The sequence below is a fragment of the Lepisosteus platostomus genome, chromosome 10 (assembly GCF_059453375.1).
Source record: "Lepisosteus platostomus isolate fLepPlt1 chromosome 10, fLepPlt1.hap1, whole genome shotgun sequence".
Classification (NCBI taxonomy): Eukaryota; Metazoa; Chordata; class Actinopteri; order Semionotiformes; family Lepisosteidae; genus Lepisosteus; species Lepisosteus platostomus.
In genome coordinates, this window is record NC_142620.1 from 6986297 (window position 1) to 7002643 (window position 16347).

At 48.0% G+C, this 16347-nt stretch overlaps 1 protein-coding gene across 4 annotated transcripts in view; it reads right to left on the reverse strand.

Moving 5' to 3' along the window:
- The window catches only part of rtn1a (reticulon 1a), a 61141-nt gene that overhangs the window by 3540 nt on the left and 41254 nt on the right, over nucleotides 1-16347 (reverse strand). Inside the window, exon 1 of one of the 4 annotated variants that reach the window (XM_088647812.1) lies at nucleotides 10907-11069. The exons of 1 other annotated variant lie outside the window; for it this stretch is intronic. In XM_088647812.1, the coding sequence (XP_088503938.1) occupies nucleotides 10907-10961 (55 nt within the window). In that variant the 5' untranslated portion in view covers nucleotides 10962-11069. Of the gene's footprint in view, nucleotides 1-3984; nucleotides 4100-10900; nucleotides 11070-16347 lie in introns of those variants that run through there. 2 more of the 4 variants (XM_088647811.1, XM_088647813.1) reach the window with 2 other exon arrangements.

Sequence of the window (16347 nt, forward strand, 5' to 3'; positions counted from 1 at the left end):
TTTGCACTGATGACACCCCCGCCCTCTGTTAACTGGATGCCTTTTCCTCTTCTTTGACAGTCTATTGGTTATTTTCCCCTCTTCAATCCACATACTCAGGTTTTGTTTTTCTGAATGCTACACTGCATTCTTGCACTTCGTCGTTATCTTGATATTCCCATCGGCAGTTCTCGGATATTATCCGGTGCCAGCAGGGCTCAGAACTGCACAACTGAAATCGCAGGCCTCGCAAGTCATGGTTACAGTCTAAATCTGATCGGTCTTGGCATCTGCTGGAACATTTCAGCAATGAAGACTGCTCCAGCACTGATGTCTTCCTCCACCTCCTTGCCTTTTGTCTCTTTGTCTCTATCGCTGACAGGAGGTGAAAGTCAGAACAGCCACGCAGAATTCATTTCAGAAAGGAACATGAGCAACTGAAAAACTGAGGCTGAATCTTCCAAGGAATAAACAGCGCCCAGTCCGTGCTTAACAAAAAAGCATCTCCATTATTTATAAACTGGATAGATGAAAACAGTTCAGGAAAAACAATGTGGACTGGGCATTTGAATGCAGTTTTTAATTTGGTTGAGATTACATGCAGCTGCAGGATGATTTTACCTCTGTAATACTGCTATAATGAAACCACGCACTTCCTTATCTCTGCACAAAGTGCACCTGCTACTGTCACACACATGGGCCTCAGGCTCCCTACGATACCTTGCAGCTTCTCTGCCCGAAGTGGATAAACAGTATATGGCAGACGGGAACATGTGGACAGCTCAGATTGCTAATGACCTGAAACAAGGCCATCATCTTTCTGTCTCCATGTAATAAAAAAAAACAGCAGAAGTACTCTTGGTGATTATTTTTAAGTACATTTCCAGGCCTTGATTTTAGCTAGGCGTGGAAGCCTTGGAGAAGTACAGCCCAGAAAGACCACGACTTCCGAGCAGCAGAGATTTAAGAGCAGGGGGAAGCAGCCTATTCCCTGACTGGGGCTGCAGGGGTGGGCTGTTGAAAAGGCTGATTCCTGAGGGAGATTCCCTTGTGCCTTCAGACCGAACACAGGAATCTTCAGCTCAATAAGCCACTAACCAAGGAGCAAGACTGCCTGAGCAGCTGCCTCTTGTTCATGGCACTTCTAATCCTTGGACCGCTTAGCTAGTATCGACCAAGAGGGACAGACTGACTGAATGGCCTCATCTCTTTTAAAACTGTTCTTATATTGTTTTTAAAATACCTTAGGGGACTGTGTTCCCTGAAGGGCACAATTACTCAGAAGCTACAGTATGCACATGCATATATGAATTAAATTACTCCAGATTATTATAACGAGAACACAAAAATTAGGATAGTCTGGAAGACTGTGAAGTGAACATGTTTCATTTATCATGTCTCATCATTATTGATTTTTTTAACCAATTTTTTTTCTCCCATTATTCTATATTCCTTATACGAAACATGCTGAAATTGTTTTGGAGCTTACAAAACACAAGGTTCATAAAGAAGGCTACAGCTCATCATTTATCACACCAGACAGAACAAAGAGTGCCTGGGAAGACCCATGCAGAGGAGCTGGATGAGCTGAGATCGGCCGTGCCTCTACACTACCCTGCGATCCTCCATGAGGGTTACTGATTTGCATTTTCACAGTTCTTTCACAGTCAAATAATAGCATGTATTGTCAAAAAGTAACACCATAGAAGGCATTCAGCACTAGATTTGAAATGATTATGGCCAGCAACATCAATGACTGTCACTGGTGGTAGGTACTTGAATTTAATTATATGTAATCAAGACTTGAAAGAGAATAACCTTTAGCAAATGGGATCATTAATATTTACCATTTTTTCTTGCATTTTCAGCTAAAGAGCTCTTGTCAATTCCTCTTTGTCCAACGAAATGAAATACAGCTGCATTAATGCCTGAATGCATCTTTTCTGTACCCTATTTAATGCTTAAGTAAAGGTATTTGAATTATATATTACATAACTGAATTAATTAATAATATTAATAATTAATAGGGGATTATTTCTTCCTCCTCAAGAACTAGGGTTGCCCACAACTGGTCTAACTTCAACAATGACATGTGTCAAAGTCAAATAGCACACAAACCAAAGTCATAGTTATTTACAGAGCAAACGTTTACAGATACAGTCTAAAACCTAATCTCAGTGTTTGGTTGAAGACTCTGTTTCGTCGGGACACCCCTAGCTGTTGTTCTGACTGAGTCCTCAAACCCAGCTGAGCCCAGAAAGCCACTGGTCCTGTTGACTTGGAGAACTCTGTTCTTGTTGTTCTCCACAGTCCTCACGATCAGGCAGACAGCTCAAGGTCAAGCACTGACCTGCTTTTCACTCTGCCTAACAGCTGTTCCTATTGGTCGATGCCCTTTTTCTTAAGCTTTTACGTTCATACTGCCCATCACCTGTATAGACCAAATCCTCCCCCTTCTAATGTTCAATCATACAAGAGGTTATAAATGGCAAGAGGTCACTTGGTCCAGCACCGTGATCAGGGGATCTTGTCTAGCTGGCTTCTAAATGATAGCTGGTTCATATCCTAGGCCAGTTGAGAACCTGAGATCAATTAGCCACTAACTATCAAACAAGCCAGGGCAGAATAGCCTCCTCTCATTTGTAACGTTGGGTTGTGTATTTGTTACAAATCAGAAGCTCTGAGAAAAGATCTTAAGTCTTTTCTGCGTGCGAGAGACAATAATCCATTAACAATGCTAAAAACTAAATAGAGCTAATTGGATATCCATTTTAAAAAATGTTTAGATATTAAAAAGTGATCTACTTTAAAGAGGCTAAAACAATCATCAAAATTTAGTTCTCGTTTGGCTTCTCTTGGAGATCAGATACTTGTGATTTAGCTGTACAGGCTCTACTCCGTCCTCCCAGTCCGTTGCTAACCATGTCTGGACAGTTACAGTCGGACTAAAGCGTCATCCAACTAGAGGAATGACCAGCAGATAAAACAACCAGGAGCTGAAACAGTCTCAGGAAGGAAAGGCGGAACTGTACGGGTCAGTCTGTCACAAAACCCCTGAAGAGCAAGACTAATGCTGAGGTACTGTACGTACCGCATAACGATCGAGGAAGAGGAGGGGAAGGGTGCTCGATTCTCAGCCCCCTGCCTGTGAAGACTGCTAAGGCACGTGTCGGTGTCTGCGATGGAAGACTCTTGTAACGAGTCTTGCTTTTATCTGGTACAACAGTGAGAGCTAAGCTGGGAGAAAGCGGGGCTCCCCCTGGGCTCGGGGCTTGTTTGCCATCTGCGCCCCGTGTCCCCGAATGTGTTGAACCTCCTTCACTGCTGACAGTCTCTGCTCAGGAGCAATTTCTAGCTGCATATGTCTTAAAGGATTTCTCCTCTTGCTCCTTTTAAGTGCACATCTGTCAGGAGTGCGGAGAAGGTCCCCAGTGTGGCTTACAATGTGTCTCTCTAGCTGCTCTAATTTTAGCCTCGTGCAGTTTGCAGTCAGAGATAAACCCCCCCACCTCCACCCACCCCACCACCTCCCGCCCCTCGCCTCTCAAGCTCGCTCCCATGTACCAAGCAACAGGAGAACAGGGCGCGGCTCTCTTCCAGACGAACACTCAGTCGGCTAAATCAACCGCCTGCCCCACCCCCCCCCATCTGTCAACCTCTGTGTCAAACACACGTCAGCCCCTTCTACAGCACCGGCAGGTAAAAACCAACACTGTGAAGAAGGAAGAACGACAGACCGCTGAACAGAGCCCAAAAAACCGCTGGCTTGCAATGTAAACAAGACATCCCCAAATGGAACACAATAGCTGGTGAGAGAAGAAATCTCTGCCTATGCTTCCCTTATCAATGAGAGCAGGTGTAGAGCAATATTAACCACCACAAATGGCATATCTGCCTTAACAAGACATGCACATATGGGGTGACATAATAGCGTCTGTCTACATCTCCCCATCTCGCCTTTGCAGTTGCAAAGAAAAGCACGAGGTGCACGGCGCGTTCACTGACCTGCGGATCCCATGGCTGGAGCGAGGCAGCTGCCTTATTCCTAAACAAAGGAGCAGCTCTGCCCGCGGTGTTCCCTGCCTCCTGACGGCAGGGGAGGGAGGGGCCTTCCTGACACAGGCATTGCGAGACTGTGGACAAGCGCCAGGAAGTTCACCATCGGTGTCGGCTCCCGGCGAAGAGGAGTACGCGCGTACAATTAAACATGCTGACACCAGGCCTGCTGCTCTTTTTTACTGTGGTAATATTGCACCACAGCAGCAGCTGTACTACATGAAATGCTGTGCTTTGCAATCCATTTTTATACTGTACTATGTCACAGTGCCTGGGGCTCTACAGCACACAGGAAAGCCCAGCCTTTTCTGATTAACCACACTACTATATCTTATAACAGGGAGAGTTCCTGAGGGTCATGGTGCACCCTGGATCAGACAACCCCTTCCTTTCAGTACACACTTTTCATGATTATCTATAATACAATCTCTGAAGAATTCTGACAGCAAAATGTTTTGTCTATATTCATTTTTTACAGTGGGTATTTCTCACTGAAGGTATTAAAAACCTACTTTCTGTCCGGCAGCTCAGAGCTGCAGAAGGGATATTGCAGCTTATTACAACACTGCCCGAACAAACAACAACTATCTAAAACGGTTATCGTAAATACAGCAGCTGTTGCACAAATCACGTCATCAGAACAAAACGTCAACTCTTTAGGATGCGTCATCTTATTATTTTCAGAATCAAAATTTCATTTTCTCTTATGTTACAGGCAGAGAGGTTTAGCGAATACTGGCAAAGCTGGACCTGATTTATGACCCCATTGAGACCTGTGCAAGAAGGTGAATACAAGTTTTTGTGTGTTATTAGCTGTTGGTTGTGTTTTTACTCATTATCATTCCAGATGTAACCTCTCATCTATGCTGCCAAATATATCATTCTAGAAGAGAAAATCTTATAACTGTAAAATGAAAGACAAAAGCGAAAAACTAACGTTATTCTGAACCAGTTCTGTCTGCCAATCCTTTCATCATTAAATCAAACGTCTTAGAAATGAATTTGAGAGGTTTGTGAGAAGGTGTCCAGACCAGGAGTGTGAGCGTGAGCCCTGTACACACCAGGCCAGACCACAGCCCTGCTTGAAGGACCAGCTTCTTGCAATTGAACAACAGAACAACAGGGATGCATTTGCACAACATGTGCCGACTGCTCTGACCTGATGCACATCCTTACACCACTCACATACAGGATGATCGACTGCACTGGTGTAGGACTAGCCACAGACAGTATACCAGCTGGCCCCATCCAGTGGATACTGTTGTCATGTGATCTGTGGCCTTGTGTTGTGTGATATTTACTTCCATTTCCAAGTCCTTGCTTAATCACCGTCGATCTGACTTTTTTTCCTGCCAATAGTCTCATTTTTACTGCAGAGGCAGAATGGGTGCAGACTGTACCTGCAGCTCATTAGCAGCCAGACAGGTTGCCACAAATACTTCAGGGAGATTTCCAATCTGGAAACAGCCAGCTACGGTTACCATAGATACTGTGGTCAAATTCACATTCAAACACTGTGACAGAAGCACTGCCTTTCTGAAAGAGTACCATTGGTCCACTGAAGATTTCCAAGGGAGTGTAATGTTGCCAATGGCAACGGTATTCTTTGCTTGACTGACATGTGCTTAAGCTAATGAAATGAATAATTATACCCTGGATTTCAGGGAGAATACAACCCCCCCCCTCTCTTTATCTTCAAATCCCTCCGTGATCACAGAGGGAAACCGTAGAGCACAGCGAGTCGCAATGAAACAGAAACGAACGGTACGGGATCTGTACGGCACACAAACGAAAATAAAAGGGTAAATGTCATCACGACCAAGTCATTATGGAAAAGCACTGGCAAAGACAAGGGCTGAGTGCTTTCAACACGCTCGGCCGAAGCCGAGAGAAGACAGACAAGCATCAGACTGGCCTGGTGAGGAAAGGGATTCAGTGCCAAGACAGCTCCCACAGTTCCTGTGCACGTCTCCATCTCCTGAAGCTGTCTGCGTACAGCTGCAGCCTTATTTGGGTTCAAGTTTTTAAGAGACTTAAAAGACACCATGCATACTGCATCCATGAATATGCAGTATGAATGCAAAATGCATAGGTGTATGCAAAAACCTTTAAGAAAGCATTATCTGCGCTCCATAGAAAACAAACATGTTTTGTTACTATTCTATTTGGTTACATCAGAACAGCACAGCCTGAAGTGTTCCAGATTACTCTGACAGTGCACTGGAACGGCAGCTGCTAGCACCCTGAGCTGTGTGACAAAGGGGTTCGAGCAGCTGGGCAGAAGAGGGTGGACAAGGGGTACCCTAACGTTCTTGTCACACAGGGTGTGTCAGGGTGCTGGCATTTAGCAATTACTGTATCTTCACACAAAGTCACTGAAGCCAAGTGTATAACGCAGAGTTTCAGAGGGAACCTGTACCTTCAACCACATGCTGGTTATATCCACATACTAAAAGAAGCATTAAATAGCAAAAAATATACAGAAAAAGCATATGCCAGTCTACTAGAAATCCTAGAATATGTACAGACTGAGAGAAGTTAATTAACAACCTTTTTAAATTACAGTTTTAATTGCACAAGTGTATTGAGGTCTCTACACCCAAAGGGAGTTAAAGAAGTTGCCTACGGCCATCTGTGCTTATTTATGAGTCTTTTATAGAAAGGCATAACAGATCTCTGCTTCTCTACAAGAAAATGCAATCCACCGACAGCAGCCAGGCTTCTACGGTGTCTCAGTCTGAAATTTGTCATCTATATCCTTGTTCCAGACACCCACAGAACACATTTCTGCACACTCCTGGAATTCTCTACCACATACAAGCTCCCAATCTGACTTTAAACCTAATTTGGTGACTCAAAACAGCAATGTCAGCTTCATCCTCAGTACATCTTCTTTGTGGACCCCGGAGAAAATTCCGATTGCCATTTCACATTCCAGAGGGTGAGGAAGGGAAATGGCCAGCCTGGGTCTCAAGAGCTTGTTTAGAGAACCAAGCTGCGATCCCGAAAGGACAGCTGGTTTCATTTTTCATTGAGCAAAGAGCAGAATCTATGAGATGACAGTGTGCTAACCACATTGGAGGACCACCTACTGTACAAGGAGAGTGATGGGGACCATTAGGCGCCAGGACCCATCCAGATTCCCTTACTATATCCCTGGCCTTGGACCATTAAAAAAACATCCTAATCCATTATAAAGGGGGGGAGGGTTCGTAACTCACACCTCAGTCTCACCTCTGAGGTGGGGGATGGGCATTCGTTGAGATGTGTTCTGAAAGGTCTGATCTGGCAAACGAGTGGATGTCTTAACACTTCCCCAGTCGGAGACCACTGTTCCTGGTTTCACAAAGGAGCTCGCCCGTCTCAGAACTGCCTGCTAAGTGTGTTTGACATGCAGGCAGTGTAAGAAGTAAAACAATGAATGGGCATCCTTGTGAGAGCAGCCCTGCAGTGCTACACGTACCTCCTCAGTGGGACCCCGGCTCCAGTCTGAGGACAGGGCGAGGTTCCTGACGTTCAGTCAGACTGAGAGGACCAAAACGCACAAGACTGTCGCGCACAGGAGCACAGCCCTATCGGGAATCGGCTGCTGCACCCACAGCACTTCAGTGGAGACGTGTTGAAACCTCATACACGCTGCGGCATTCAGATCTGATTCACACTATACGAAAGAAGCACAAAATAGCTGGAGGTGTTTTGCACCACAATGCAAAATGCAACAGAAAAAAAAAAACCCATGCTCATTTTGTTTGTTAAACAGGGAGCTGGTTTCTGCTTTGGCCTGCCTGAGTGGTCTGCTGGTCACCATGGTTACCATGTCAGCAGTCCTGCCCCAGACTCGAGGGCGAGCACGGATAGAGAGAGCAGGGCGCAGGTCGGGCCTAGTGGGACACTCCTCGTGTCGCCGGCAGCCAGCTGCCGTTTGTAAACATCTCCTGCCAGAGATACGCAACCATACAGTATCAGGTGGGGCGGATTTCATCCAGATTACATTTGAAATCACACCAAGTCTAAAACTGTCCAGACAAATGAGAGTAACGGGGACCTCAATCAAATTACTGATTCCCGATAGCAAAGGGACCGAGGGACATCTAGTGCTGCTCACCAGTGTTACTCATGCAAATCTGGAACACCGTCTCACGCTACTGGTTTCACTTTGGGCAAATATTCAGCTCACAGTCAGTATACTGTATGTCTTCCTTTTCTAGAGGTTTTTGTAAGTAAAATCACCAGTCGCTGGTGAGGGCCAGCATCGTCTGAGATGGATCCTTGCCCCTCTACGGATGCCGGCCCTGAACAGGAGCGTGGCTCCGGTCCGATTAAGGGAACGTGAACCGCACACCACTGGTTCCCCTTCCCACCCCTGGGGGCCCACAAACCTGCTGGCTCTCCTGCTGGCCAGCCTCACTGCTGAACTGAAGCCTCAGCTTCGAGAACAAATCGCTTTCTTCCCACATCTGCAAGCAGGTCCTTCTGCTCAAACGTTAGGAATCTTCTATGAATTGCCGAAATGTAATGGTTAAAAGCCAAAACTTTCAAACGTGAAAAGAGTCAGACAGTTCAGATGAATCCTCCTATCCAGCCAATGAAAGATTCAGTTGTGTAACTGAGAGCTGGGCAGCAGGTGTGACCTGGACACAGTTCAGGACAGCGTGTAGGGGCGTCGTTCACACAGAGAAATGTACACGGGAGTCAGGCAGTCCTGAACATTCCCAGTCAGCAGTCTTTTCTATCCTCCAAAGTCTTGAGACCTCAGATCTTTCCGACAGACGACCGCCGGACAAGAGAGGAAGATGGAAGCCTTTTCAAAGTGGGGGGGGGGAAAAAACACAGAACATTAGGAAAGAGCTTTCAGACATACCTACCATAGCTATCATCTATCATCTATCTAGATGCATTTTTAAACTGAGTGCGGATTTCTGTGCAAGGCTGAAAATAAGGACTGCCGGCCCAGCCTGTTCCAGTCCCGCCAGCACACCAGACAGGCCTGCGTCAATAAGACTGCGGCCTGCAGCCCAGCACCACGCTGCCTGGTACCTGCACACCCCCCATCAGAACCAGGACAAGATTCTTCACATCCCTTCCAGAATATTCCAGGCACCTCTCCCACCTCCACACAGCACAGCCATGCCGCCCAGCAAAAGAAATATGTCAACAGACCTTAACGGCAGGGGACTTAGCACACGCTCCACGGCCATCTGGACGAGCAATAATTATTCAACCACTCTCCACTGCGGGACGGGCTCCGTACAGCAAGGCACGCATTCCTTTAGGCATCAGAGCAGGAACAAGGATATATTTTAACATAAAATAAAATCAGATCTGTTTCGTTCAGCCTCCTCCCACACGAAGCAGCAACGTGACCTATTTAGAGCGCCAGATGAAACCAAAGATTCGGCTCCACCTGCGCGCTCACTCCGGGGCTTCTGGGAAGTGTGTGCCGGCCCGCGGGGGCCTAGGTCTGGGTCTGGGGGGGGAACGAGTAACGGCACCGGCCCGCCTGCACGCGGCTCCGCCCCACGACCTCCCTTCAGACGCCTGGAAAGAAGCACAGCAGCCTCTTCCTCACTGCCGCCTTTCAGTCCCAGAACGGGCGGGGCAGATGACAGACCCGGGCCGGATTGCAACTGGATATTTCACACTGTGAAGGAACACTCCACGAGAGGGGGTGGGGGGGGGCATCATGAAGAGGCGCTTCACCCCTCCAGCGATGGAAAACACACAGACCTGGCCCTTAAAGAGCCTGTCTGGCCAGCCTCCATATACTGTATAATACTGCATGCCATCGTCAGCGGTTTATACTGCACTGGGGTACCGAGGAGAGGGGGGGCGCTAAGAGCTCCGGGGCTCAGGGTCAAAGTGCTGTCAGGGGTAAATGGGGTGCCCCCCACTGCTGCTGCCCAGATCCTGCCCCACAATGGGGCTGGCTGGTGGCTCTATCTGGGGCTCCGCTGGGGAGGAACACAAACACAGCTCCATAAGCATGGCCAGCCGGCTGGGAAGGTGGCCACACCCCAGAGCAGAAGTAGGTATTTTCCCCCCGTCGCCACTAGTGATAAACACGACAGCCAGACACAAAGAGGCTGTGGCAGAAAATCAGGGATGGAGAAAACGACGAGACATCCTTTTCTGCAGCAGCCTCCTCAGAAGCGCTTCCTACATTATTTAAATGCTCATCTATAAAGCGAGGATAATCTAAGCGGAATATCGATACAAATTTCTCTCTCTTTTCTTTCCCTCCCTCTCAGCCATGACTGCGCCGATGCCATTAACGAGAGAATGATGGGTGTGTCCCTTTGACAGCCCTGATCGCTGGATCCCAGATCCCCCATCGCCTGTACCTGTCTGCTCAACACGCACTCCTCTCTCTGACACAACACAGCCCTGCGTTACAGAGATCTGGACATCTCCCACCACGCATCACAGACACAGCAAACCCTGACACAACCGCAGAACAATAGAAGCACAAAACCCTGTTCAGCCCCTGTTCAGAGTAACAGCAAGCAAAGCCCAAGGGGGAGGGCTGGCAACAATGAGAACAGATCTGATCCTATAGTGCTCTGATTTTGCCACCTTAAACAAATCATGGCTTAAAAACAAGTGATTACGAATGCAGGCATTTTAAAGAAACTGCCTCTGTCTTTCTCCCACGGGAAGGATCACACACCCGAAAAACCCACGGCGCCGCGGAGGGAGACAAACAACAACAGCACGCAGGAGAAACGCCGAGGAGGCTGCGCGGGGCCCGCAGGTGCGCTCGCCCCGCTCAGATGCTCTCCCCCTCTCCCATTCCTCCCGCCGCCCCGGCCCGGCCCCGCTGCGCCCCGCGGCGGGCCCCCTGCGCCCCTCGCGCCCGCGCCAGTACCCTTGCCCTTCCAGCTGCTCCAGAGGCACTCCATCTTCGTCGAGTCGGGGCTGGCCTGCATGCTGGAGCACGGGGAGGATCCTCTCACGGCTTCTTCTGCTGTGGCAGCGCTCTCCTCACTGGTGCATCCCCCACGTATGAATGGCCGAGAGGGGGGTGGGGGGGGCTGTGGGAGTGACCACGGTGCTGCCGACTGGCGGAGCTCGCAGACTGATGCTGTACGCAGAGCTGGCGGGGGGAGGGAGGGAGCTGGGGAGGAGGGGGGCCGGGGGGATGAGAGCAGACTGTAAACACTGCAGTCTCCACTGCAGCAAATCAGCACTGCGATGGAGACGGCCGGGGGGAGAGCTCTTCTCCTGAAGAGGGACGAGGATGCTCTTTCACAGTAAGAGCCTGCCGACCCCCCTCGCCTTCCCGACCGCTGTGCTGCTGAGCGGGGGTCTGTGGGGGGGGGGTGTTGGGGGAGTGCAGCAGGAAGCAGCAGTAGAAATGGTTAATTTAGGCGGGTCGGGCCAAGGTCTGGCCAGGGACGCAGCTGGAGAGGGCCCTCACTCAGCCAGGAAAGATGCACTGTCATTTCCCCAGCCCAGACACCTTTTAATTTCATTTTTTTTTTAAATCTTAAAAGTTTGTATCGAACATTATCTGCCATCACAAACATCGTGTGCGTTAGCCTTTCTCGTCTGCTTTTTTTTATTCAAAGACTCGGACTCTCACCCGAGAAGGGATCTGAAAATACTGAAAGGCCTATGGCTATGAACTCTAGTATCAGAAGTAAAAAAAAATAATCAATGAATTCATAACACGGTGAGCATGGCCATCTCAAATCAAGATGAAGAGAACAGAACACTTCAATTTTACAAGAGCACTGAATAAGCTGTCCATCAAAACTGCCTTGTATGAATGCTCCTTTAGATATACAAAATGAAATAATAAATGTCCAAGAGTAAAACCTCTCGTGATGCTGTTGAATGGCAAAATGAATGGCATCAATTCTGAAAAAGTCTGAGAACACAGAATGTGTGACCCAGTGTTTCAGATGACATGGATATACTTAAAAGGGAGTCCAGTGAAAAGCCTAATGAGGTCACTCACATCATGATGTCATCTGAACAGCAGTGTGTCAGGAGGGTTACAGTAACACCAGCACTGACACTCCACTGTAACTAGTTAGAAAAGATGAACCACATCCACCCAGTTTCTAACTGCTATACCCCATACAGAGTTGCAGGGAGACAGAGCTTTTCCGGGCAAACAACGGGCACGGTGTGGGGCACAGGCTGGACGGGCACAGAAGCCAACACCCTCCCGCTCACACCAGGGCCACGTTTTTCCTACACGACGAACAACCTTCCGGAATGTCTCTGGACTGTGGGAGGAAAGGAAGACGGACTCAGGACGACCATACGAGCTCTACGCACACAGCACCCCAGAAACCTAACCCAGGGCCCCAGCACCGCAAGGCAACATTGAATACCACTGCACCCCTCTTTGCCGCACCCTGATTAAGAACAATTTTAAGATTTTTCAATACTCTAAGATGATGAGACAGGCGGCCTTAATCACAGAAAAGCAGATTTTGCTTTGATATGACAAACATCGTTTGCTCACTTCACGGTTTCCAAGTGGGATTCTGACTACATCCCCTTAGCAGCCACAGAACTGGAATAAAGTCACATCTTAATAAGAAATTAAGACCGCAAATTATTAAGCCAGACCAGCCTCTAGTGAACATAGAAAACACATAAGACAGTCGAGCGCTTGCTGTTTCAAGAGAAAACAGCTGGACACACCTGGACTCCCAACGACAGACAACTGGTGGTCAGCGGATCGCTGGGACATGCCAGACAGGCAATGACAGTGTTGTGTATGGAATGTCCATGAACAGGACACTTCCCAGTGTGTACAGGATGCTTCCCAGTGAATAAAAGGAAACACTTGTATTTACATGCAGCACTGTGCTACTGTGGCTTTGTAGGGGTGACATGCAGTACTCGCTGTAAGAGAGGGAGGGAAGTCACCATCTTGGCCTTAAACCTGGCTGTGGCGAGGTCACGATGGCTGTTGTAAACGTAGCTGGAATCAGGTGTTACATGATACACAGGGGAAAGTGAGCAGAAATCCAGGGGAGGCAAAGGAGTTACTGGGATAGGATCCCATGGAATGAGCCAAGTCCCTGAGTGGTTGAAAACCTTGTAAAACAGTCACTTAGAGAGAATTATGTGCCTAGACTCAATTGGAAGGAACTGTACCTAGGGCCTGCCACTGCCACAGCTGTGTCACAGACTAAATGGGAGTTTCTGGGAGGAAAAGGGAATTAGACTTATTAGAATTATCAGTAGACAGTGGTTCGTCACAGACTCAGACAGGAAAGCCTCACAGGCTGATGGGACTCGAGCTGCAAGCAGCAAAACTGCTTGATGAGAGATAGTGGAGGATGCTGTACTGCAGTGTGACTCGTGCACTGGCCAGGCAAGCTGTGTGGTGGTCGTCTGCCAGGCTCAGTGCTGAAGAAGTCTGCTGACTGGAGCCACTGGCTGGCGAGGTGGCAGCGCACTTTCTTACCATAGAGGAGAATGAGAACGCGAAAATAAGCCTTAATCATCAGACTGAATCCTAATGAACACCGTGTCGTTTCAGACTGATGGATGGCATAAGAAAGCTTGAGCGAAAATGTTTGGAAATCTGGGAGAGGAGAAAGTTGCTAACTAACAGAATCACCTCTTCCCCACACAACCACTCACACGTAAATCCCCACATGTCAACTGCAAGCATTTCCGAGACCTGACACACACTCACACACTGATCACATTCCTCCATCATCAGGACTCGCTGTTCCCACAAAACGGCAATGTCATCAAGCTACTGGCACACGCTGAACTGGAAAGTGATTTTGTAGTCTTGCTGCCTGCAGCTCAGGTAGAGAAGGTCTTGCTCTGCTTCATTTCATACAGTATTACAATATCTGAATGAGTTTAAGGGTTTGTGAATTGATGGAGCTGACTGGCATATGCTCTTTATAAATATGAGTCAGGCTTATCCTCATTGCAATCGCCTATTTTTAGTTCAAAGCTGGCAGTAAAAAAAGTGATAACAGAATAAAATGTGAAAACAAGATGACCTGCCTTCATGCTTAATACATGAATATTTCACACTTAAAGTCACTTTTCAACCAGTTTCATTCAGTGTCCTTGGCTTATTTCTAATCCAAAGGATACACACGCTATTCTATACAATTTTATATACTGTGTTGACTTCTATAGAAACAGTCTTTTCTAGTCAACTACAAATCTGAAGGCCGACTACAAACCTACAAAATCGTAATCTTAGTGCAAGACTATTCAGGATATCTTCCTTTTGATGTGTGACATATTTCTCTCTACTAAAAGAAAATAAAAATGTTTTCATTCTCATTCTACTTAAGTTTAACATTTTAAATATAGAAATATTTATACAAATATAGAAAGAATCAGGAAGCAAGACTAAAAACTGAATAAAGGCATGTTTAATATTTTTTTAACCTAATTCCTGAAAATATAAAACTTCTACATACATTTTTATAGTATTATGTATAGATTCTTACAGCAGGTTTACCCCTGAACTCACTAATAAATAAAAAGCCTAAGTGATCCCTGTTTGTATAATTGATGCAGAAAAGTAGGAATATCACCATTAATTGTTCACACAGGTACCTCAGGGCAATAACTGAACCATCAGAAAGAGCTGACGTACAGTAAGAGAGGAAAATAAGGATGTGCGAAAGATCATTCTGCTCCTTTTCGGTGTTTGAAATGAGGCACTTTGTATCCTGATTACAACTTACCCAAGATCTTAAACAAAACATGTAAGTCTACTACATGCACCTATATGTTTGCTTACAGGCTTCTTATATGCAATGCAAAAGGTAAATGAAGGAGTATAAGCACTCTCATTTACTGAATACTGAATGTCATTAGAATATAATGTGAACAAATTCGTCTCCTTCTGAGGCTATTAGATACAGGAAGATAACCAGCCCAATGGAATCCACTCAGATCATAAACAGCATCTCGTCTGCAACCTAGGCTGTGCTCCAGCACCATGGCTACCAGCGCCGCTGATGTCTCATCCGGTTACCACGGCAACAGGGCCCGCCCAGAGGCCCAGGCAGGGGGAGTACAGTAGGTGGAGCCCCTTTCAAATCACACAGGCAAGGTTAACGGAGGAGAATGATAAACACCCCCACCCCCTTCTCTCCAGTTCTCCTTCCGCCGCCCTTCCCGGCGAGGGACGGCACGATCCATCTGCCTCCACACAGCTGGCCCTGACCCCCTCCGCACAAGGGGGCGCTGCAGCCCCTGTCGAGCGCCGGAGCCAGGCACTGCACCTCCTGACCGGCGCTCGCTGTGCTGCCTGTGACCTGTGAACCCCTCAGTAAGCAGCCCACAGCTACATGGATGAGACGACAGATCAAGACAAACACGGGGCGCACAGGAGCCCCCACGTGCCCCCTCTCCATGGCGGGGGTGGGGGGGCGGGGGGACATCCCTAATAGGAGGCTGAGGTGGGGGGACCGAGCTTGAGGACTGGGACACGAGTACACAGGGCGGAAACTTCATTTCTGTTCCGCCTCTTTCGGGTGTGAAGGGCTTTCTTTTGGATAACTGAATGAGGAGGCATTCGATACTGAGTCTGTTACCGTGGCGCCTCAGAACCCCCACCCCTCCCCTCCCGCCCTGCTGACCCACAGCAGCCACCCACAGGAGGCTCCCGCTATCCTCCCTGTTTCCCAGCGTTTCCCTGCCGCTCCCCTGAGCCCCGTGCCCTAGAGGGATAGCTCAGTAGGCAACGCAAGCAGGCACCATCAGGTCAGGCTCCGCTCCCCGTCTCCATGGCAACTGCCGCGGCAGACGGCGAATGGCAAAGGGTGAGCACTGGGCATCCTGGCCTCTGCCCTGCATGGGGGCGGGGGGAAGGGGTGTGCAGATATCACCGAGAGGCCTTGCACACCGCTGAAAGATGACAGGCCATGTCCACTGCAAAGCCCTGCTGCAGCCATAACAACAAACCCTTCTTGCAAACAGTCCTGCATAACAGTATCATATGATAAATGCCTGACTGAAAGTCATTACATTAGGTTCCTCATTAATTTCACTAGCAATACCTTAAGAGTGACCGGTTGAAATCCCCTGGCTAAGAGAGACCTGTGTTACACCGCTACCAGCTTTGTACGTACTCTGAAGACTCTAACACCTGTAAAGGCAAAGGCCTGCTCAGTAGCAAATGCCACAGAAGCGTCGGATGCTGTGCTTGTGCTACTGGATCACATCGGATCCGGATCTCGGATCAGGGTGAGGTGCTACTGACGCATTTGATCGAATCAACGACTCTCGTGCTTCGCAGCAGTGGTGATGTACAGCAGGTTGGTTCAGGCGATGGTACGAGACAAAAACGGACAGACCGCCGTG